General features: G+C 61.8%; 2 protein-coding genes across 2 annotated transcripts; both read left to right on the top strand.

Annotated features, from left to right (window-relative positions):
• The first annotated feature begins 201 nt into the window (after positions 1-201).
• Positions 202-4845, top strand: LOC148594624 (uncharacterized). Its single transcript, XM_088525035.1, has 10 exons — positions 202-280; positions 558-619; positions 1150-1306; positions 1526-1782; positions 2187-2272; positions 2551-2893; positions 3853-3990; positions 4165-4235; positions 4444-4569; positions 4746-4845. The coding sequence occupies exons 1-10, from the start codon at positions 202-204 to the stop codon at positions 4843-4845; spliced, it is 1419 nt and encodes a 472-aa protein (XP_088381161.1).
• A 2161-nt stretch (positions 4846-7006) lies between these two features.
• On the top strand, positions 7007-11650 carry LOC148594623 (uncharacterized). Its single transcript, XM_088525034.1, has 10 exons — positions 7007-7085; positions 7363-7424; positions 7955-8111; positions 8331-8587; positions 8992-9077; positions 9356-9698; positions 10658-10795; positions 10970-11040; positions 11249-11374; positions 11551-11650. Exons 1-10 carry the CDS (start codon positions 7007-7009, stop codon positions 11648-11650), a joined length of 1419 nt encoding a protein of 472 aa, XP_088381160.1.
• Positions 11651-18283: the final 6633 nt, after the last annotated feature.

The raw sequence follows: 18283 nt of genomic DNA, 5'->3' as shown, positions 1-18283 counted from the left end.
GGCACTTCTCTGCGAGACCTGGCTGTTGCTGGTCACTGCTCGTGGTGCTCCCCACTGCGACCCTGCGCGGCCTCTGTGCGGCGAGGAGCGTGAACGGGAGGCGACGCGAGCACAGTGCGGAGGAGTGTGGGGCCAAGAGGCCGCAAGAGCGACCTGTGTGCCCTGCTGGAGAGGAGAGGCGAGAGCGAGGGGCCAAGCAAGATGCAGGGCTCCTGGACTGAGACCCTCAGGCCGGAGCTGAGGCTCCTCTATCCTACTCTCCTCAAGCTCTCCATGGAGGGTGAGGCCTTGGGGAGCTGCTTCCGCAGTGGGCAGGCGCCCACAGCCCTTGTCCCTACTCCTCCCCCTGTCCCTCTTCCAGCTTCACACCAGGCCTGGGCTCAGTGGAGTCCTGGCAGCCTCACACGGGGGCTAGGGTCCGCTGCAGAGCTGACACTGGGGCTCCTCGGAGGGTTTGCGTACGCCTGCCTGTGTCCCCCTGGGCTGAGCAGCTTGCGGATTGGCCATGTGCGGCTTCGCCCAGGACCTCATTGATGCCTCTTTCCCTCGCTCTGCAGAGATTGTGACCATTTGGGATGCCGTCTCCCATTACATCCTGCAGCAGATGATGCTGGACAAGGTGGGCTGCTGTCCTGCTCCCCTCCCCTTCCAGCGCTCTCAGTTGGTCTGGGTCTGGGCACCCAGGGAGCAATCCTGCCCCGCCACGCCACAGCAGCACCCTGCCACCAGGCGCAGGCTGCAGAGCAGCTCCTCGGCAGGCTGGCGGAGAGGCCGTGCGCAGCTCTCCTCGGGGAAAGTGCTGGGGACCTGGGGATCCTGCTCTTTGCCCAAAGGAGAGAACAGGGAGGAGAACAAGCAGGGAGATGGAGGCATTTCCCTGCTTCTGTGCCCTCAGCAAGCCCTCACACGTTCTCTCGCTCTGGGGTGTTGAGAAAGCCTAGGGACAGGGCAACATCACTAGAGAGGGGCCCTTCTCCACAGCTCTCCCAAGGGATCCCTCTTGCCCCATGGTACCTCAGCAGCAGCCGCAGCCGCGGCCGCAGCCACAGGAGAGAGGGCGCAGAGTCACAGCCCCACACACTGACGCTCCTCACTTGGGCCATGTGCAGTAGGCTTACGCCTCCTCCTTCTTGTCTTTTCCCTCTGCAGGGTGTGCTGATCAGGGGGCTGGGCATCTTTGCGGTGGTGCAAGAGCCACTGCGCCTTGGGGCAGAAGAGGTGCTCATGGTCCGAAGACCAGTCTTCAAGCTGGCCATGAACACAGCCTGCCAACAGTGGCTCAAACACCCCAAAGTGACTCTCCCCGGTGAGATGGCAGCGACCACCCTCCGCTTCCCCTTGACACCTATGGGGGGTGGCGCGTGGGTGTTGCTCCTCTGCGGGATGGGGTTGCAAAGTCGGCAGGGAGGCGGGCTCTCTTCCCGGAGCTGCCCTAACATCTGCCTCCGGCCACCCATTTTACCTGAAGGTCCCGTGACGGGACCTTGGCCAGCTGCAGCACTCACGCCGTTCCTCTTGCTTGCAGAGAACATCAAGATCGAGCCCTTGAACTTTGGGCACTTGACCCGGGCCACCTCACTGCCACGCCCTGTGGTGGAAGATTGCGTGGATGAGAGCGTTGTCCTGTTCTCATCCCACCTGCGGGACATGGAGAACATCTGCTTCCTTTTTAAGGACGTCGGGGTGCTGGGTCGCCAGGAAGGCGTTCTGCAAATGCAGTTTTTTGGCAGCTGCATCGAGCAGCTGGAGACCACGGCGAGCCTCATTGCGGCCCTGCGCAGTGTAAGCCGCTCACCTTGCCAGGCACACCGCCCTTTCCGTGCAGATCGTGTCAAGAGAGGGGCCACCTTACCTCTCTCAGCACGCCCTCCAGAGGCTGGCGAGCTAATCCAGCACCTGCCACGGAGCTTGGCCCCGCCACATTCTCCACTCAGGAAGAGAGATGCCCCAAACTCCCTGAGCCCTCTCTCTACATGCAGCACGCCTGGCACAACTATTGCGCGCTCTGCCATCCTTCCTGGGCAGCCTGTGCACAGCACAACCAGGGGCTAAGGAGCACAGCAGAAGGCTGGCAAGAAAGGCCTGGAGCTGCAGTCCCCCCTTGCAGTAGGAGCAGGGGCTGCTGCCTTGGGCAGCAGGCACCAAGCTGCCTTGCCCCTCTCCCACCCTGTCTGTTCACATTGCAGACGCCGTGGCTCAAGGAGCTGGTGGTCCCCACTCCCGACACCACGTGCCCAGTGATCCCGTCGCGCCGCTTCTATGTCTTCCCGAGGTGAGTGTGCGCCCAGAGCACGGCCTCCCCATTCCTGCTCGGGAGCACGCACTGCTGGGGCTCTGTGCTCAGCACGGAGCTGGCAAGAAATCAGCACCACCCAAGCCAGGTGTGGGGCCCTTGCACGGAGGCTGCCAAAACTCCCCAAGGAAGCGGCGGGGACACCAAGCCATGACCAGCGAGGAGGTCTCCGTGGGCAGCCAGGAACAGTAGCGTGCACAAGCTGCCAGGGGCAGAGGGGGTCTTCTCCTGCAACCTGCCTTCTCTCTGCTTTTCAGGGTTCAGGTCAGGGTCAAAGGCAGCCCAGAAGCCAGGGCTGCCCCCGCTGGCTTCCCCAGCGGCAAGAAAAAGGGGGAAGAGCTTGGGCGCATCGCGTCCACCAAGGGTAAGAGCAAAGCTGCCTCCTCACCACTTTGGGGCCCTCTGCCGCCGCGCTGCCTGACGCCAGCCAGGTTCAAGGGTGCTGCTCGGCAGGCGCACTCAAGAGCTCCGGCGTCTCTTGCTTACAGAGCAGCGTCCTGGCAAGCTCCTGCAGCACGGCAGGCAGGTTTGCCTCCCCTTGCTGCCAAGCTGGGGGACACGCGGCAGGGAGCAAAGTGCAGAGAAGCTGCCTCCTGCCAGGTGAGAGAGAGCCTGGGCGGGAGGGCTGAGGGCCACCCTTGGAGCTGTTCCACAGAGAGGGCCCCTTGCGACATGCTGGTCCCAGGGCCTTCCACCACCTCCTGACACAGGGCTCTCAGCCACGGCCACTGACTCGCTGGACCACCAGCTTGCACCGCTTTGCCCAGGAGCCTCCCATCTCCTCCCTGTTCCTCCAGCGTCAGGGGGAGCTTTGCGGGAGCTGAATGACAGTGCTCAGGGCAGAGCTTCTTTCCCAGCAACGAGTCCCGGGAGCTTTCAGGGAAGCCCATGGTGAGGCTTGTGGGAGCAAACGCCTCCTGCCCTCCTCCTTATGCAACCCACCGTGTCTTCTCAGGACCTCCGCGGACAGGTCGGGCCGCCTCATTGTGCCCTCCCGGGAGAAGGAGGCCAAGGTGCAGCACATGCCCCATCCACCCACTGCACCTCGCACTGGCCCTGCCGTTGCTGCTCCCAGAGCTGTAGTGCAGGTACGTGATGGGGCCCCAGGTGACGCTTGCATCTCTCCCACCAGTGGCCAAGCTCGCTTTGGTGAGACTGCCTCTGCCACCGGCCTGCAGCATGTGGTCACTAGGACGTTTAGCAGCCTCATTGGGAATCCTCCCCAGAGACTGCAAGCACGGCTCTGCTTTTGCACGGCAGCTCTGCTGGCGGCTTCTCACCAAATGCCTGCAGAGACTCTTGTGGGGTTTTGCCCTTCACAAGACGGGGGCCTGGGTGTCTTGGAGGGGCTAGGAGATGTGGGGCTGCTTTGCTGGATGCTGCTCACTCAGGGCATAAAAGAGCAGCTTTCCACCACGCTGACAGGGGCCCAGCTGCCAGGGAGGCTCAAGAGCTGGGGCAGGAGAGAAGCTGAAGAGCGCAAATCAAGCAGGCCCCCTGCCAAGAGGTCCCTCCCCAGATGGAGAAACCTAATGGTGTCCCTTCGTGTGCTCCCCCAGGAAACAGCCCGCCCTCCAACGCAGCGCCCTGCGAGAGCCGCCCGCCTCTCCCTCTTTGAAGAGAAGGCTAAGGCGCAGCGCGAAGCCCAGGAGGAGCTGCAGGCAAGGGCGGACAGGCGTGCCCGGCTGCACAAAAAGGTACGGGATGCGTTGGACAGCCCTGGGAGAAAGGGCCATGTCCCACCCGCAGGGGGGCAGGGCCTCGCAGGCAGCCAGGGCCCAGGCAGATGCTGCCTGGGAGGACCTGGCGCCTCCCCTGCGAGGGTGTCAGGGCTCCTCAAACCTTCTGCTCTTCTCGCCCTTGCCAAACAGATGCACATGCTGAAGAAGCAGCTCCACCTGGACCAGCGCTGCTTCCCAGCCCCAGGCCAGCCACACAAACCGTGAGTGTGCAGGGGGTGCGGGCTCCAAGCCAATGGCCATGCTGGACGAGGACGGCTGGCAGATCTTGGCTCCCAAAACGCCTCCGCTCCGCACACGGCATGCCAAAGCCCCGGGTTTCCTCTGCTGTGAGGGGACAGCGCCTGGGGAGGGAAGAAGCCACAAGGCTCCCAGCAGAGCGGCAGAGAGATTTGGTCACTCCCCTTGCAGGGACCTGTCGCCGAGAGCCAAGCAGAACGTGCAGCTCTCGGCCTCCTACAAAGTTCTCCGGGATGGCTGGAAGGACAAGGTGGAGCTGAACCGCCAGAGGATGAAGGAGGAGGAAGAGGCTCGCCGGTAAATAGAGCCCAGCCTCAGGGCACTCAAGTGGCTTTGCAGCTTGCCCTCGGGCTCACACAGCCTTCCACCAAGATGGCGTGGGGGGCCGGGATGCACCGTTGGACTCCCGGAAAACACCTAACTATCCCGTGTGCCTCCCAAGTGCTTCAATATCTTTCTCCTGATCCCCACAGGATGCTGGTGCTGGGCAATCTCCGCAGCCAAGAGCTGCAGGACCGCCAGCTGCGCAGGACCATCAGGAAAAACTCCAACGGCCTCTTCCTGCGCAAATAAATGGTCTCTCTGACTTGGTGTGAGCCTGTACTTGGTGGGACTGAGACTGCAAGGGACACAGGGCACTAGCGGAGGGGCTGGAATGGGCCCCGTGAGAGAGCGTCTAGCTGCTATCCATGAACTCCTTTGCTTTGGGCCGTGCATGTAGTGACTGCATTGGAAAGGTCTCCAAGACACATGTTCTGGAGGTGACCTGGGCACAGCGGCACTGCTTGCCGCTACCTTCCGCAACGTAGCATTCTTCCCAGCTAGGGAAGATCACAGCACGGGCATGTCACGGCCCAAATCCTCCCTGAATCACGTCATATCCTGCAGAGTGGAAAACTACTGCCATTCTGCCATTCTTCAGGACAAATGGGAAGAGCATGTGCCCGCTGCCTCCTCATTCATGCCATCCTCACCAGGAGGCTGGTGTTCCCTTGACAATATTTCCTGGGCTGTTTGGCGGGCAGTGTGGTGCTTGGCCAGCACCCTGAGGTAGGCAGCCTGGAGAGGACGGGACCTGAGCCAGCCACAAGCCTCTGAGCCCAGGACAAATCTTTGGGCTCTGGATTGCAGCTCAGGCCCATATGGAGGAGAAAAGCAGAGCTCTGGAGTTCCAGAGCCCCTTGGCTTTTCTTCAACTCCCTTGTCCTGCAAGGGGCTCAGAGGGAGCACAAGGTGCATAAAGGCACACCGTGAGCCTCAGGCCTCTTCCGTGTGGACACTCAGGCCTTCTGGGGAAGAACAGGGTGTCCTCTCTGCTCCTTAGGGCCTTGCCATTGAGCAAGAGGTTTGAACAACCCCCAGGCTGCAAGCAGACCCTTCACGGCACATAAGAAATAATGACACAGACAACGATTCCTGCCCCAATCCGTATTTCTTTTCCAAGGGAGCGCCACGCCTGATACAGACTCACTCGCAGATGGACCATTGCTCTCAGTGTTAGGAAAAAACCCTAAAAACCCTAGAGGATTAACAGGCTCCCAAATGGCATGAGGACAAGCATCTTAACCACATCTTGCCACTTGGCAGGCAGAAGGGGACTGCTGCCTGGGCTGTCTCTGGCAGCGGTCCAGTCCACGTGTGGACGCGTGCATGCAGGGCTGAGAGGCTGTGCATGCTCTGTGTGCGAGGGGATAGCCGTGTCCTGGGACATGAGAGTTTTCTTGGGGGACAGCTGGCTTCCAGGCCAGCCACAACCACCTTACAGCAGCCTGTGCGGTGCGTGCGCTGCTAAATGCTCCTGGCACAGATCTTTGGGGAGAAGGCCACCCAAGGCACCCGGGGGTTGATGGCCAAGGAGAAGGTCTCTCCCTCAGGCTGCGGGTCCTGCTTCCAGGCAGGGCCAGGGCACCACAGCCACTTTCAGGAGGAGACTTTCTCTGCCTTTCCCATAAGGCTGAAATGAAGACAAGGCCTAAAGACCTTTCACCGCGCTGCTACGCCACGATGCTGGCAGCGCAGGTTCAGCAGCAAACAACCTCCAATGAAGGCCTTCATCTGGCTCTAGGCAACAGGGACATTCCTTTCCCCAGGTCTCTCGAGGCACAAATCTCTCATCTGATGTCAAGGCGAGTGGGTTGCATCGGGAAGCTGCCCAGAGAGCTGCTGCAAAATCAGTTGCGAGCCACGCAAAACTACAGCCGGTTCTTTAGCTGGGCAAAGGAGGAATGGTTCTTGCAACAGGATCTCAACACAGTGAGAGCAGGGATGTCTTCCGTGTTGAGCACCTATGGCCGAGCACAGGGACGCTCTCTGCTCTAACAGACAGGCACCGTTTCTTTCTCATGGGTAGGGAACACAGGACCATCTGTTGGGTAAGGGGAAAGCTGCCCCACGTTGTCCTTCCTGGCCCAAGCCGCTGCCTCACAGTGCCGTTGGGACACATGAGCCCCATGACACGCGCTGGACTCACAGTGGGCCCTGACGCATCACAAGGAGGCGTCCAAGGGGGTGTCGCCGTCAGTGCTGCAGCAACGGCACTTCTCTGCGAGACCTGGCTGTTGCTGGTCACTGCTCGTGGTGCTCCCCACTGCGACCCTGCGCGGCCTCTGTGCGGCGAGGAGCGTGAACGGGAGGCGACGCGAGCACAGTGCGGAGGAGTGTGGGGCCAAGAGGCCGCAAGAGCGACCTGTGTGCCCTGCTGGAGAGGAGAGGCGAGAGCGAGGGGCCAAGCAAGATGCAGGGCTCCTGGACTGAGACCCTCAGGCCGGAGCTGAGGCTCCTCTATCCTACTCTCCTCAAGCTCTCCATGGAGGGTGAGGCCTTGGGGAGCTGCTTCCGCAGTGGGCAGGCGCCCACAGCCCTTGTCCCTACTCCTCCCCCTGTCCCTCTTCCAGCTTCACACCAGGCCTGGGCTCAGTGGAGTCCTGGCAGCCTCACACGGGGGCTAGGGTCCGCTGCAGAGCTGACACTGGGGCTCCTCGGAGGGTTTGCGTACGCCTGCCTGTGTCCCCCTGGGCTGAGCAGCTTGCGGATTGGCCATGTGCGGCTTCGCCCAGGACCTCATTGATGCCTCTTTCCCTCGCTCTGCAGAGATTGTGACCATTTGGGATGCCGTCTCCCATTACATCCTGCAGCAGATGATGCTGGACAAGGTGGGCTGCTGTCCTGCTCCCCTCCCCTTCCAGCGCTCTCAGTTGGTCTGGGTCTGGGCACCCAGGGAGCAATCCTGCCCCGCCACGCCACAGCAGCACCCTGCCACCAGGCGCAGGCTGCAGAGCAGCTCCTCGGCAGGCTGGCGGAGAGGCCGTGCGCAGCTCTCCTCGGGGAAAGTGCTGGGGACCTGGGGATCCTGCTCTTTGCCCAAAGGAGAGAACAGGGAGGAGAACAAGCAGGGAGATGGAGGCATTTCCCTGCTTCTGTGCCCTCAGCAAGCCCTCACACGTTCTCTCGCTCTGGGGTGTTGAGAAAGCCTAGGGACAGGGCAACATCACTAGAGAGGGGCCCTTCTCCACAGCTCTCCCAAGGGATCCCTCTTGCCCCATGGTACCTCAGCAGCAGCTGCAGCCGCGGCCGCAGCCACAGGAGAGAGGGCGCAGAGTCACAGCCCCACACACTGACGCTCCTCACTTGGGCCATGTGCAGTAGGCTTACGCCTCCTCCTTCTTGTCTTTTCCCTCTGCAGGGTGTGCTGATCAGGGGGCTGGGCATCTTTGCGGTGGTGCAAGAGCCACTGCGCCTTGGGGCAGAAGAGGTGCTCATGGTCCGAAGACCAGTCTTCAAGCTGGCCATGAACACAGCCTGCCAACAGTGGCTCAAACACCCCAAAGTGACTCTCCCCGGTGAGATGGCAGCGACCACCCTCCGCTTCCCCTTGACACCTATGGGGGGTGGCGCGTGGGTGTTGCTCCTCTGCGGGATGGGGTTGCAAAGTCGGCAGGGAGGCGGGCTCTCTTCCCGGAGCTGCCCTAACATCTGCCTCCGGCCACCCATTTTACCTGAAGGTCCCGTGACGGGACCTTGGCCAGCTGCAGCACTCACGCCGTTCCTCTTGCTTGCAGAGAACATCAAGATCGAGCCCTTGAACTTTGGGCACTTGACCCGGGCCACCTCACTGCCACGCCCTGTGGTGGAAGATTGCGTGGATGAGAGCGTTGTCCTGTTCTCATCCCACCTGCGGGACATGGAGAACATCTGCTTCCTTTTTAAGGACGTCGGGGTGCTGGGTCGCCAGGAAGGCGTTCTGCAAATGCAGTTTTTTGGCAGCTGCATCGAGCAGCTGGAGACCACGGCGAGCCTCATTGCGGCCCTGCGCAGTGTAAGCCGCTCGCCTTGCCAGGCACACCGCCCTTTCCGTGCAGATCGTGTCAAGAAAGGGGCCACCTTACCTCTCTCAGCACGCCCTCCAGAGGCTGGCGAGCTAATCCAGCACCTGCCACGGAGCTTGGCCCCGCCACATTCTCCACTCAGGAAGAGAGATGCCCCAAACTCCCTGAGCCCTCTCTCTACATGCAGCACGCCTGGCACAACTATTGCGCGCTCTGCCATCCTTCCTGGGCAGCCTGTGCACAGCACAACCAGGGGCTAAGGAGCACAGCAGAAGGCTGGCAAGAAAGGCCTGGAGCTGCAGTCCCCCCTTGCAGTAGGAGCAGGGGCTGCTGCCTTGGGCAGCAGGCACCAAGCTGCCTTGCCCCTCTCCCACCCTGTCTGTTCACATTGCAGACGCCGTGGCTCAAGGAGCTGGTGGTCCCCACTCCCGACACCACGTGCCCAGTGATCCCGTCGCGCCGCTTCTATGTCTTCCCGAGGTGAGTGTGCGCCCAGAGCATGGCCTCCCCATTCCTGCTCGGGAGCACGCACTGCTGGGGCTCTGTGCTCAGCACGGAGCTGGCAAGAAATCAGCACCACCCAAGCCAGGTGTGGGGCCCTTGCACGGAGGCTGCCAAAACTCCCCAAGGAAGCGGCGGGGACACCAAGCCATGACCAGCGAGGAGGTCTCCGTGGGCAGCCAGGAACAGTAGCGTGCACAAGCTGCCAGGGGCAGAGGGGGTCTTCTCCTGCAACCTGCCTTCTCTCTGCTTTTCAGGGTTCAGGTCAGGGTCAAAGGCAGCCCAGAAGCCAGGGCTGCCCCCGCTGGCTTCCCCAGCGGCAAGAAAAAGGGGGAAGAGCTTGGGCGCATCGCGTCCACCAAGGGTAAGAGCAAAGCTGCCTCCTCACCACTTTGGGGCCCTCTGCCGCCGCGCTGCCTGACGCCAGCCAGGTTCAAGGGTGCTGCTCGGCAGGCGCACTCAAGAGCTCCGGCGTCTCTTGCTTACAGAGCAGCGTCCTGGCAAGCTCCTGCAGCACGGCAGGCAGGTTTGCCTCCCCTTGCTGCCAAGCTGGGGGACACGCGGCAGGGAGCAAAGTGCAGAGAAGCTGCCTCCTGCCAGGTGAGAGAGAGCCTGGGCGGGAGGGCTGAGGGCCACCCTTGGAGCTGTTCCACAGAGAGGGCCCCTTGCGACATGCTGGTCCCAGGGCCTCCCACCACCTCCTGACACAGGGCTCTCAGCCACGGCCACTGACTCGCTGGACCACCAGCTTGCACCGCTTTGCCCAGGAGCCTCCCATCTCCTCCCTGTTCCTCCAGCGTCAGGGGGAGCTTTGCGGGAGCTGAATGACAGTGCTCAGGGCAGAGCTTCTTTCCCAGCAACGAGTCCCGGGAGCTTTCAGGGAAGCCCATGGTGAGGCTTGTGGGAGCAAACGCCTCCTGCCCTCCTCCTTATGCAACCCACCGTGTCTTCTCAGGACCTCCGCGGACAGGTCGGGCCGCCTCATTGTGCCCTCCCGGGAGAAGGAGGCCAAGGTGCAGCACATGCCCCATCCACCCACTGCACCTCGCACTGGCCCTGCCGTTGCTGCTCCCAGAGCTGTAGTGCAGGTACGTGATGGGGCCCCAGGTGACGCTTGCATCTCTCCCACCAGTGGCCAAGCTCGCTTTGGTGAGACTGCCTCTGCCACCGGCCTGCAGCATGTGGTCACTAGGACGTTTAGCAGCCTCATTGGGAATCCTCCCCAGAGACTGCAAGCACGGCTCTGCTTTTGCACGGCAGCTCTGCCGGCGGCTTCTCACCAAATGCCTGCAGAGACTCTTGTGGGGTTTTGCCCTTCACAAGACGGGGGCCTGGGTGTCTTGGAGGGGCTAGGAGATGTGGGGCTGCTTTGCTGGATGCTGCTCACTCAGGGCATAAAAGAGCAGCTTTCCACCACGCTGACAGGGGCCCAGCTGCCAGGGAGGCTCAAGAGCTGGGGCAGGAGAGAAGCTGAAGAGCGCAAATCAAGCAGGCCCCCTGCCAAGAGGTCCCTCCCCAGATGGAGAAACCTAATGGTGTCCCTTCGTGTGCTCCCCCAGGAAACAGCCCGCCCTCCAACGCAGCGCCCTGCGAGAGCCGCCCGCCTCTCCCTCTTTGAAGAGAAGGCTAAGGCGCAGCGCGAAGCCCAGGAGGAGCTGCAGGCAAGGGCGGACAGGCGTGCCCGGCTGCACAAAAAGGTACGGGATGCGTTGGACAGCCCTGGGAGAAAGGGCCATGTCCCACCCGCAGGGGGGCAGGGCCTCGCAGGCAGCCAGGGCCCAGGCAGATGCTGCCTGGGAGGACCTGGCGCCTCCCCTGCGAGGGTGTCAGGGCTCCTCAAACCTTCTGCTCTTCTCGCCCTTGCCAAACAGATGCACATGCTGAAGAAGCAGCTCCACCTGGACCAGCGCTGCTTCCCAGCCCCAGGCCAGCCACACAAACCGTGAGTGTGCAGGGGGTGCGGGCTCCAAGCCAATGGCCATGCTGGACGAGGACGGCTGGCAGATCTTGGCTCCCAAAACGCCTCCGCTCCGCACACGGCATGCCAAAGCCCCGGGTTTCCTCTGCTGTGAGAGGACAGCGCCTGGGGAGGGAAGAAGCCACAAGGCTCCCAGCAGAGCGGCAGAGAGATTTGGTCACTCCCCTTGCAGGGACCTGTCGCCGAGAGCCAAGCAGAACGTGCAGCTCTCGGCCTCCTACAAAGTTCTCCGGGATGGCTGGAAGGACAAGGTGGAGCTGAACCGCCAGAGGATGAAGGAGGAGGAAGAGGCTCGCCGGTAAATAGAGCCCAGCCTCAGGGCACTCAAGTGGCTTTGCAGCTTGCCCTCGGGCTCACACAGCCTTCCACCAAGATGGCGTGGGGGGCCGGGATGCACCGTTGGACTCCCGGAAAACACCTAACTATCCCGTGTGCCTCCCAAGTGCTTCAATATCTTTCTCCTGATCCCCACAGGATGCTGGTGCTGGGCAATCTCCGCAGCCAAGAGCTGCAGGACCGCCAGCTGCGCAGGACCATCAGGAAAAACTCCAACGGCCTCTTCCTGCGCAAATAAATGGTCTCTCTGACTTGGTGTGAGCCTGTACTTGGTGGGACTGAGACTGCAAGGGACACAGGGCACTAGCGGAGGGGCTGGAATGGGCCCCGTGAGAGAGCGTCTAGCTGCTATCCATGAACTCCTTTGCTTTGGGCCGTGCATGTAGTGACTGCATTGGAAAGGTCTCCAAGACACATGTTCTGGAGGTGACCTGGGCACAGCGGCACTGCTTGCCGCTACCTTCCGCAACGTAGCATTCTTCCCAGCTAGGGAAGATCACAGCACGGGCATGTCACGGCCCAAATCCTCCCTGAATCACGTCATATCCTGCAGAGTGGAAAACTACTGCCATTCTGCCATTCTTCAGGACAAATGGGAAGAGCATGTGCCCGCTGCCTCCTCATTCATGCCATCCTCACCAGGAGGCTGGTGTTCCCTTGACAATATTTCCTGGGCTGTTTGGCGGGCAGTGTGGTGCTTGGCCAGCACCCTGAGGTAGGCAGCCTGGAGAGGACGGGACCTGAGCCAGCCACAAGCCTCTGAGCCCAGGACAAATCTTTGGGCTCTGGATTGCAGCTCAGGCCCATATGGAGGAGAAAAGCAGAGCTCTGGAGTTCCAGAGCCCCTTGGCTTTTCTTCAACTCCCTTGTCCTGCAAGGGGCTCAGAGGGAGCACAAGGTGCATAAAGGCACACCGTGAGCCTCAGGCCTCTTCCGTGTGGACACTCAGGCCTTCTGGGGAAGAACAGGGTGTCCTCTCTGCTCCTTAGGGCCTTGCCATTGAGCAAGAGGTTTGAACAACCCCCAGGCTGCAAGCAGACCCTTCACGGCACATAAGAAATAATGACACAGACAACGATTCCTGCCCCAATCCGTATTTCTTTTCCAAGGGAGCGCCACGCCTGATACAGACTCACTCGCAGATGGACCATTGCTCTCAGTGTTAGGAAAAAACCCTAAAAACCCTAGAGGATTAACAGGCTCCCAAATGGCATGAGGACAAGCATCTTAACCACATCTTGCCACTTGGCAGGCAGAAGGGGACTGCTGCCTGGGCTGTCTCTGGCAGCGGTCCAGTCCACGTGTGGACGCGTGCATGCAGGGCTGAGAGGCTGTGCATGCTCTGTGTGCGAGGGGATAGCCGTGTCCTGGGACATGAGAGTTTTCTTGGGGGACAGCTGGCTTCCAGGCCAGCCACAACCACCTTACAGCAGCCTGTGCGGTGCGTGCGCTGCTAAATGCTCCTGGCACAGATCTTTGGGGAGAAGGCCACCCAAGGCACCCGGGGGTTGATGGCCAAGGAGAAGGTCTCTCCCTCAGGCTGCGGGTCCTGCTTCCAGGCAGGGCCAGGGCACCACAGCCACTTTCAGGAGGAGACTTTCTCTGCCTTTCCCATAAGGCTGAAATGAAGACAAGGCCTAAAGACCTTTCACCGCGCTGCTACGCCACGATGCTGGCAGCGCAGGTTCAGCAGCAAACAACCTCCAATGAAGGCCTTCATCTGGCTCTAGGCAACAGGGACATTCCTTTCCCCAGGTCTCTCGAGGCACAAATCTCTCATCTGATGTCAAGGCGAGTGGGTTGCATCGGGAAGCTGCCCAGAGAGCTGCTGCAAAATCAGTTGCGAGCCACGCAAAACTACAGCCGGTTCTTTAGCTGGGCAAAGGAGGAATGGTTCTTGCAACAGGATCTCAACACAGTGAGAGCAGGGATGTCTTCCGTGTTGAGCACCTATGGCCGAGCACAGGGACGCTCTCTGCTCTAACAGACAGGCACCGTTTCTTTCTCATGGGTAGGGAACACAGGACCATCTGTTGGGTAAGGGGAAAGCTGCCCCACGTTGTCCTTCCTGGCCCAAGCCGCTGCCTCACAGTGCCGTTGGGACACATGAGCCCCATGACACGCGCTGGACTCACAGTGGGCCCTGACGCATCACAAGGAGGCGTCCAAGGGGGTGTCGCCGTCAGTGCTGCAGCAACGGCACTTCTCTGCGAGACCTGGCTGTTGCTGGTCACTGCTCGTGGTGCTCCCCACTGCGACCCTGCGCGGCCTCTGTGCGGCGAGGAGCGTGAACGGGAGGCGACGCGAGCACAGTGCGGAGGAGTGTGGGGCCAAGAGGCCGCAAGAGCGACCTGTGTGCCCTGCTGGAGAGGAGAGGCGAGAGCGAGGGGCCAAGCAAGATGCAGGGCTCCTGGACTGAGACCCTCAGGCCGGAGCTGAGGCTCCTCTATCCTACTCTCCTCAAGCTCTCCATGGAGGGTGAGGCCTTGGGGAGCTGCTTCCGCAGTGGGCAGGCGCCCACAGCCCTTGTCCCTACTCCTCCCCCTGTCCCTCTTCCAGCTCCACACCAGGCCTGGGCTCAGTGGAGTCCTGGCAGCCTCACACGGGGGCTAGGGTCCGCTGCAGAGCTGACACTGGGGCTCCTCGGAGGGTTTGCGTACGCCTGCCTGTGTCCCCCTGGGCTGAGCAGCTTGCGGATTGGCCATGCGCGGCTTCGCCCAGGACCTCATTGATGCCTCTTTCCCTCGCTCTGCAGAGATTGTGACCATTTGGGATGCCGTCTCCCATTACATCCTGCAGCAGATGATGCTGGACAAGGTGGGCTGCTGTCCTGCTCCCCTCCCCTTCCAGCGCTCTCAGTTGGTCTGGGTCTGGGCACCCAGGGAGCAATCCTGCCCCGCCACGCCACAGCAGCACCCTGCCACCAGGCGCAGGCTGCAGAGCAGCTCCTCGGCAGGCTGGCGGAGAGGCCGTGCGCAGCTCTCCTCGGGGAAAGTGCTGGGGACCTGGGGATCCTGCTCTTTGCCCAAAGGAGAGAACAGGGAGGAGAACAAGCAGGGAGATGGAGGCATTTCCCTGCTTCTGTGCCCTCAGCAAGCCCTCACACGTTCTCTCGCTCTGGGGTGTTGAGAAAGCCTAGGGACAGGGCAACATCACTAGAGAGGGGCCCTTCTCCACAGCTCTCCCAAGGGATCCCTCTTGCCCCATGGTACCTCAGCAGCAGCCGCAGCCGCGGCCGCAGCCACAGGAGAGAGGGCGCAGAGTCACAGCCCCACACACTGACGCTCCTCACTTGGGCCATGTGCAGTAGGCTTACGCCTCCTCCTTCTTGTCTTTTCCCTCTGCAGGGTGTGCTGATCAGGGGGCTGGGCATCTTTGCGGTGGTGCAAGAGCCACTGCGCCTTGGGGCAGAAGAGGTGCTCATGGTCCGAAGACCAGTCTTCAAGCTGGCCATGAACACAGCCTGCCAACAGTGGCTCAAACACCCCAAAGTGACTCTCCCCGGTGAGATGGCAGCGACCACCCTCCGCTTCCCCTTGACACCTATGGGGGGTGGCGCGTGGGTGTTGCTCCTCTGCGGGATGGGGTTGCAAAGTCGGCAGGGAGGCGGGCTCTCTTCCCGGAGCTGCCCTAACATCTGCCTCCGGCCACCCATTTTACCTGAAGGTCCCGTGACGGGACCTTGGCCAGCTGCAGCACTCACACCGTTCCTCTTGCTTGCAGAGAACATCAAGATCGAGCCCTTGAACTTTGGGCACTTGACCCGGGCCACCTCACTGCCACGCCCTGTGGTGGAAGATTGCGTGGATGAGAGCGTTGTCCTGTTCTCATCCCACCTGCGGGACATGGAGAACATCTGCTTCCTTTTTAAGGACGTCGGGGTGCTGGGTCGCCAGGAAGGCGTTCTGCAAATGCAGTTTTTTGGCAGCTGCATCGAGCAGCTGGAGACCACGGCGAGCCTCATTGCGGCCCTGCGCAGTGTAAGCCGCTCACCTTGCCAGGCACACCGCCCTTTCCGTGCAGATCGTGTCAAGAAAGGGGCCACCTTACCTCTCTCAGCACGCCCTCCAGAGGCTGGCGAGCTAATCCAGCACCTGCCACGGAGCTTGGCCCCGCCACATTCTCCACTCAGGAAGAGAGATGCCCCAAACTCCCTGAGCCCTCTCTCTACATGCAGCACGCCTGGCACAACTATTGCGCGCTCTGCCATCCTTCCTGGGCAGCCTGTGCACAGCACAACCAGGGGCTAAGGAGCACAGCAGAAGGCTGGCAAGAAAGGCCTGGAGCTGCAGTCCCCCCTTGCAGTAGGAGCAGGGGCTGCTGCCTTGGGCAGCAGGCACCAAGCTGCCTTGCCCCTCTCCCACCCTGTCTGTTCACATTGCAGACGCCGTGGCTCAAGGAGCTGGTGGTCCCCACTCCCGACACCACGTGCCCAGTGATCCCGTCGCGCCGCTTCTATGTCTTCCCGAGGTGAGTGTGCGCCCAGAGCACGGCCTCCCCATTCCTGCTCGGGAGCACGCACTGCTGGGGCTCTGTGCTCAGCACAGAGCTGGCAAGAAATCAGCACCACCCAAGCCAGGTGTGGGGCCCTTGCACGGAGGCTGCCAAAACTCCCCAAGGAAGCGGCGGGGACACCAAGCCATGACCAGCGAGGAGGTCTCCGTGGGCAGCCAGGAACAGTAGCGTGCACAAGCTGCCAGGGGCAGAGGGGGTCTTCTCCTGCAACCTGCCTTCTCTCTGCTTTTCAGGGTTCAGGTCAGGGTCAAAGGCAGCCCAGAAGCCAGGGCTGCCCCCGCTGGCTTCCCCAGCGGCAAGAAAAAGGGGGAAGAGCTTGGGCGCATCGCGTCCACCAAGGGTAAGAGCAAAGCTGCCTCCTCACCACTTTGGGGCCCTCTGCCGCCGCGCTGCCTGACGCCAGCCAGGTTCAAGGGTGCTGCTCGGCAGGCGCACTCAAGAGCTCCGGCGTCTCTTGCTTACAGAGCAGCGTCCTGGCAAGCTCCTGCAGCACGGCAGGCAGGTTTGCCTCCCCTTGCTGCCAAGCTGGGGGACACGCGGCAGGGAGCAAAGTGCAGAGAAGCTGCCTCCTGCCAGGTGAGAGAGAGCCTGGGCGGGAGGGCTGAGGGCCACCCTTGGAGCTGTTCCACAGAGAGGGCCCCTTGCGACATGCTGGTCCCAGGGCCTCCCACCACCTCCTGACACAGGGCTCTCAGCCACGGCCACTGACTCGCTGGACCACCAGCTTGCACCGCTTTGCCCAGGAGCCTCCCATCTCCTCCCTGTTCCTCCAGCGTCAGGGGGAGCTTTGCGGGAGCTGAATGACAGTGCTCAGGGCAGAGCTTCTTTCCCAGCAACGAGTCCCGGGAGCTTTCAGGGAAGCCCATGGTGAGGCTTGTGGGAGCAAACGCCTCCTGCCCTCCTCCTTATGCAACCCACCGTGTCTTCTCAGGACCTCCGCGGACAGGTCGGGCCGCCTCATTGTGCCCTCCCGGGAGAAGGAGGCCAAGGTGCAGCACATGCCCCATCCACCCACTGCACCTCGCACTGGCCCTGCCGTTGCTGCTCCCAGAGCTGTAGTGCAGGTACGTGATGGGGCCCCAGGTGACGCTTGCATCTCTCCCACCAGTGGCCAAGCTCACTTTGGTGAGACTGCCTCTGCCACCGGCCTGCAGCATGTGGTCACTAGGACGTTTAGCAGCCTCATTGGGAATCCTCCCCAGAGACTGCAAGCACGGCTCTGCTTTTGCACGGCAGCTCTGCCGGCGGCTTCTCACCAAATGCCTGCAGAGACTCTTGTGGGGTTTTGCCCTTCACAAGACGGGGGCCTGGGTGTCTTGGAGGGGCTAGGAGATGTGGGGCTGCTTTGCTGGATGCTGCTCACTCAGGGCATAAAAGAGCAGCTTTCCACCACGCTGACAGGGGCCCAGCTGCCAGGGAGGCTCAAGAGCTGGGGCAGGAGAGAAGCTGAAGAGCGCAAATCAAGCAGGCCCCCTGCCAAGAGGTCCCTCCCCAGATGGAGAAACCTAATGGTGTCCCTTCGTGTGCTCTCCCAGGAAACAGCCCGCCCTCCAACGCAGCGCCCTGCGAGAGCCGCCCGCCTCTCCCTCTTTGAAGAGAAGGCTAAGGCGCAGCGCGAAGCCCAGGAGGAGCTGCAGGCAAGGGCGGACAGGCGTGCCCGGCTGCACAAAAAGGTACGGGATGCGTTGGACAGCCCTGGGAGAAAGGGCCATGTCCCACCCGCAGGGGGGCAGGGCCTCGCAGGCAGCCAGGGCCCAGGCAGATGCTGCCTGGGAGGACCTGGCGCCTCCCCTGCGAGGGTGTCAGGGCTCCTCAAACCTTCTGCTCTTCTCGCCCTTGCCAAACAGATGCACATGCTGAAGAAGCAGCTCCACCTGGACCAGCGCTGCTTCCCAGCCCCAGGCCAGCCACACAAACCGTGAGTGTGCAGGGGGTGCGGGCTCCAAGCCAATGGCCATGCTGGACGAGGACGGCTGGCAGATCTTGGCTCCCAAAACGCCTCCGCTCCGCACACGGCATGCCAAAGCCCCGGGTTTCCTCTGCTGTGGGGGGGAACAGCGCCTGGGGAGGGAAGAAGCCACAAGGCTCCCAGCAGAGCGGCAGAGAGATTTGGTCACTCCCCTTGCAGGGACCTGTCGCCGAGAGCCAAGCAGAACGTGCAGCTCTCGGCCTCCTACAAAGTTCTCCGGGATGGCTGGAAGGACAAGGTGGAGCTGAACCGCCAGAGGATGAAGGAGGAGGAAGAGGCTCGCCGGTAAATAGAGCCCAGCCTCAGGGCACTCAAGTGGCTTTGCAGCTTGCCCTCGGGCTCACACAGCCTTCCACCAAGATGGCGTGGGGGGCCGGGATGCACCGT

Source organism: Tinamus guttatus, unplaced genomic scaffold (genome assembly GCF_059628265.1).
Source record: "Tinamus guttatus ecotype Peru unplaced genomic scaffold, ASM5962826v1 Tinamus_guttatus_pri_ptg000222l, whole genome shotgun sequence".
Taxonomy (NCBI): Eukaryota; Metazoa; Chordata; class Aves; order Tinamiformes; family Tinamidae; genus Tinamus; species Tinamus guttatus.
This window is presented reverse-complemented; position numbering and strand designations above follow the sequence as displayed.

Excerpts from the sequence above, each read along its gene's own strand:
- LOC148594623 (XM_088525034.1), top strand. The coding sequence starts at position 7,007 with ATGCAGGGCTCCTGGACTGAGACCCTCAGGCCGGAGCTGAGGCTCCTC. Across the intron at positions 7,425-7,954 it reads AGCAGATGATGCTGGACAAG|GGTGTGCTGATCAGGGGGCT; the intron begins GTGGGCTGCTGT and ends TTCCCTCTGCAG. Across the intron at positions 11,041-11,248 it reads CCAGGCCAGCCACACAAACC|GGACCTGTCGCCGAGAGCCA; the intron begins GTGAGTGTGCAG and ends CTCCCCTTGCAG.
- LOC148594624 (XM_088525035.1), top strand. The coding sequence starts at position 202 with ATGCAGGGCTCCTGGACTGAGACCCTCAGGCCGGAGCTGAGGCTCCTC. Across the intron at positions 620-1,149 it reads AGCAGATGATGCTGGACAAG|GGTGTGCTGATCAGGGGGCT; the intron begins GTGGGCTGCTGT and ends TTCCCTCTGCAG. Across the intron at positions 2,894-3,852 it reads GAGAAGCTGCCTCCTGCCAG|GAAACAGCCCGCCCTCCAAC; the intron begins GTGAGAGAGAGC and ends GTGCTCCCCCAG.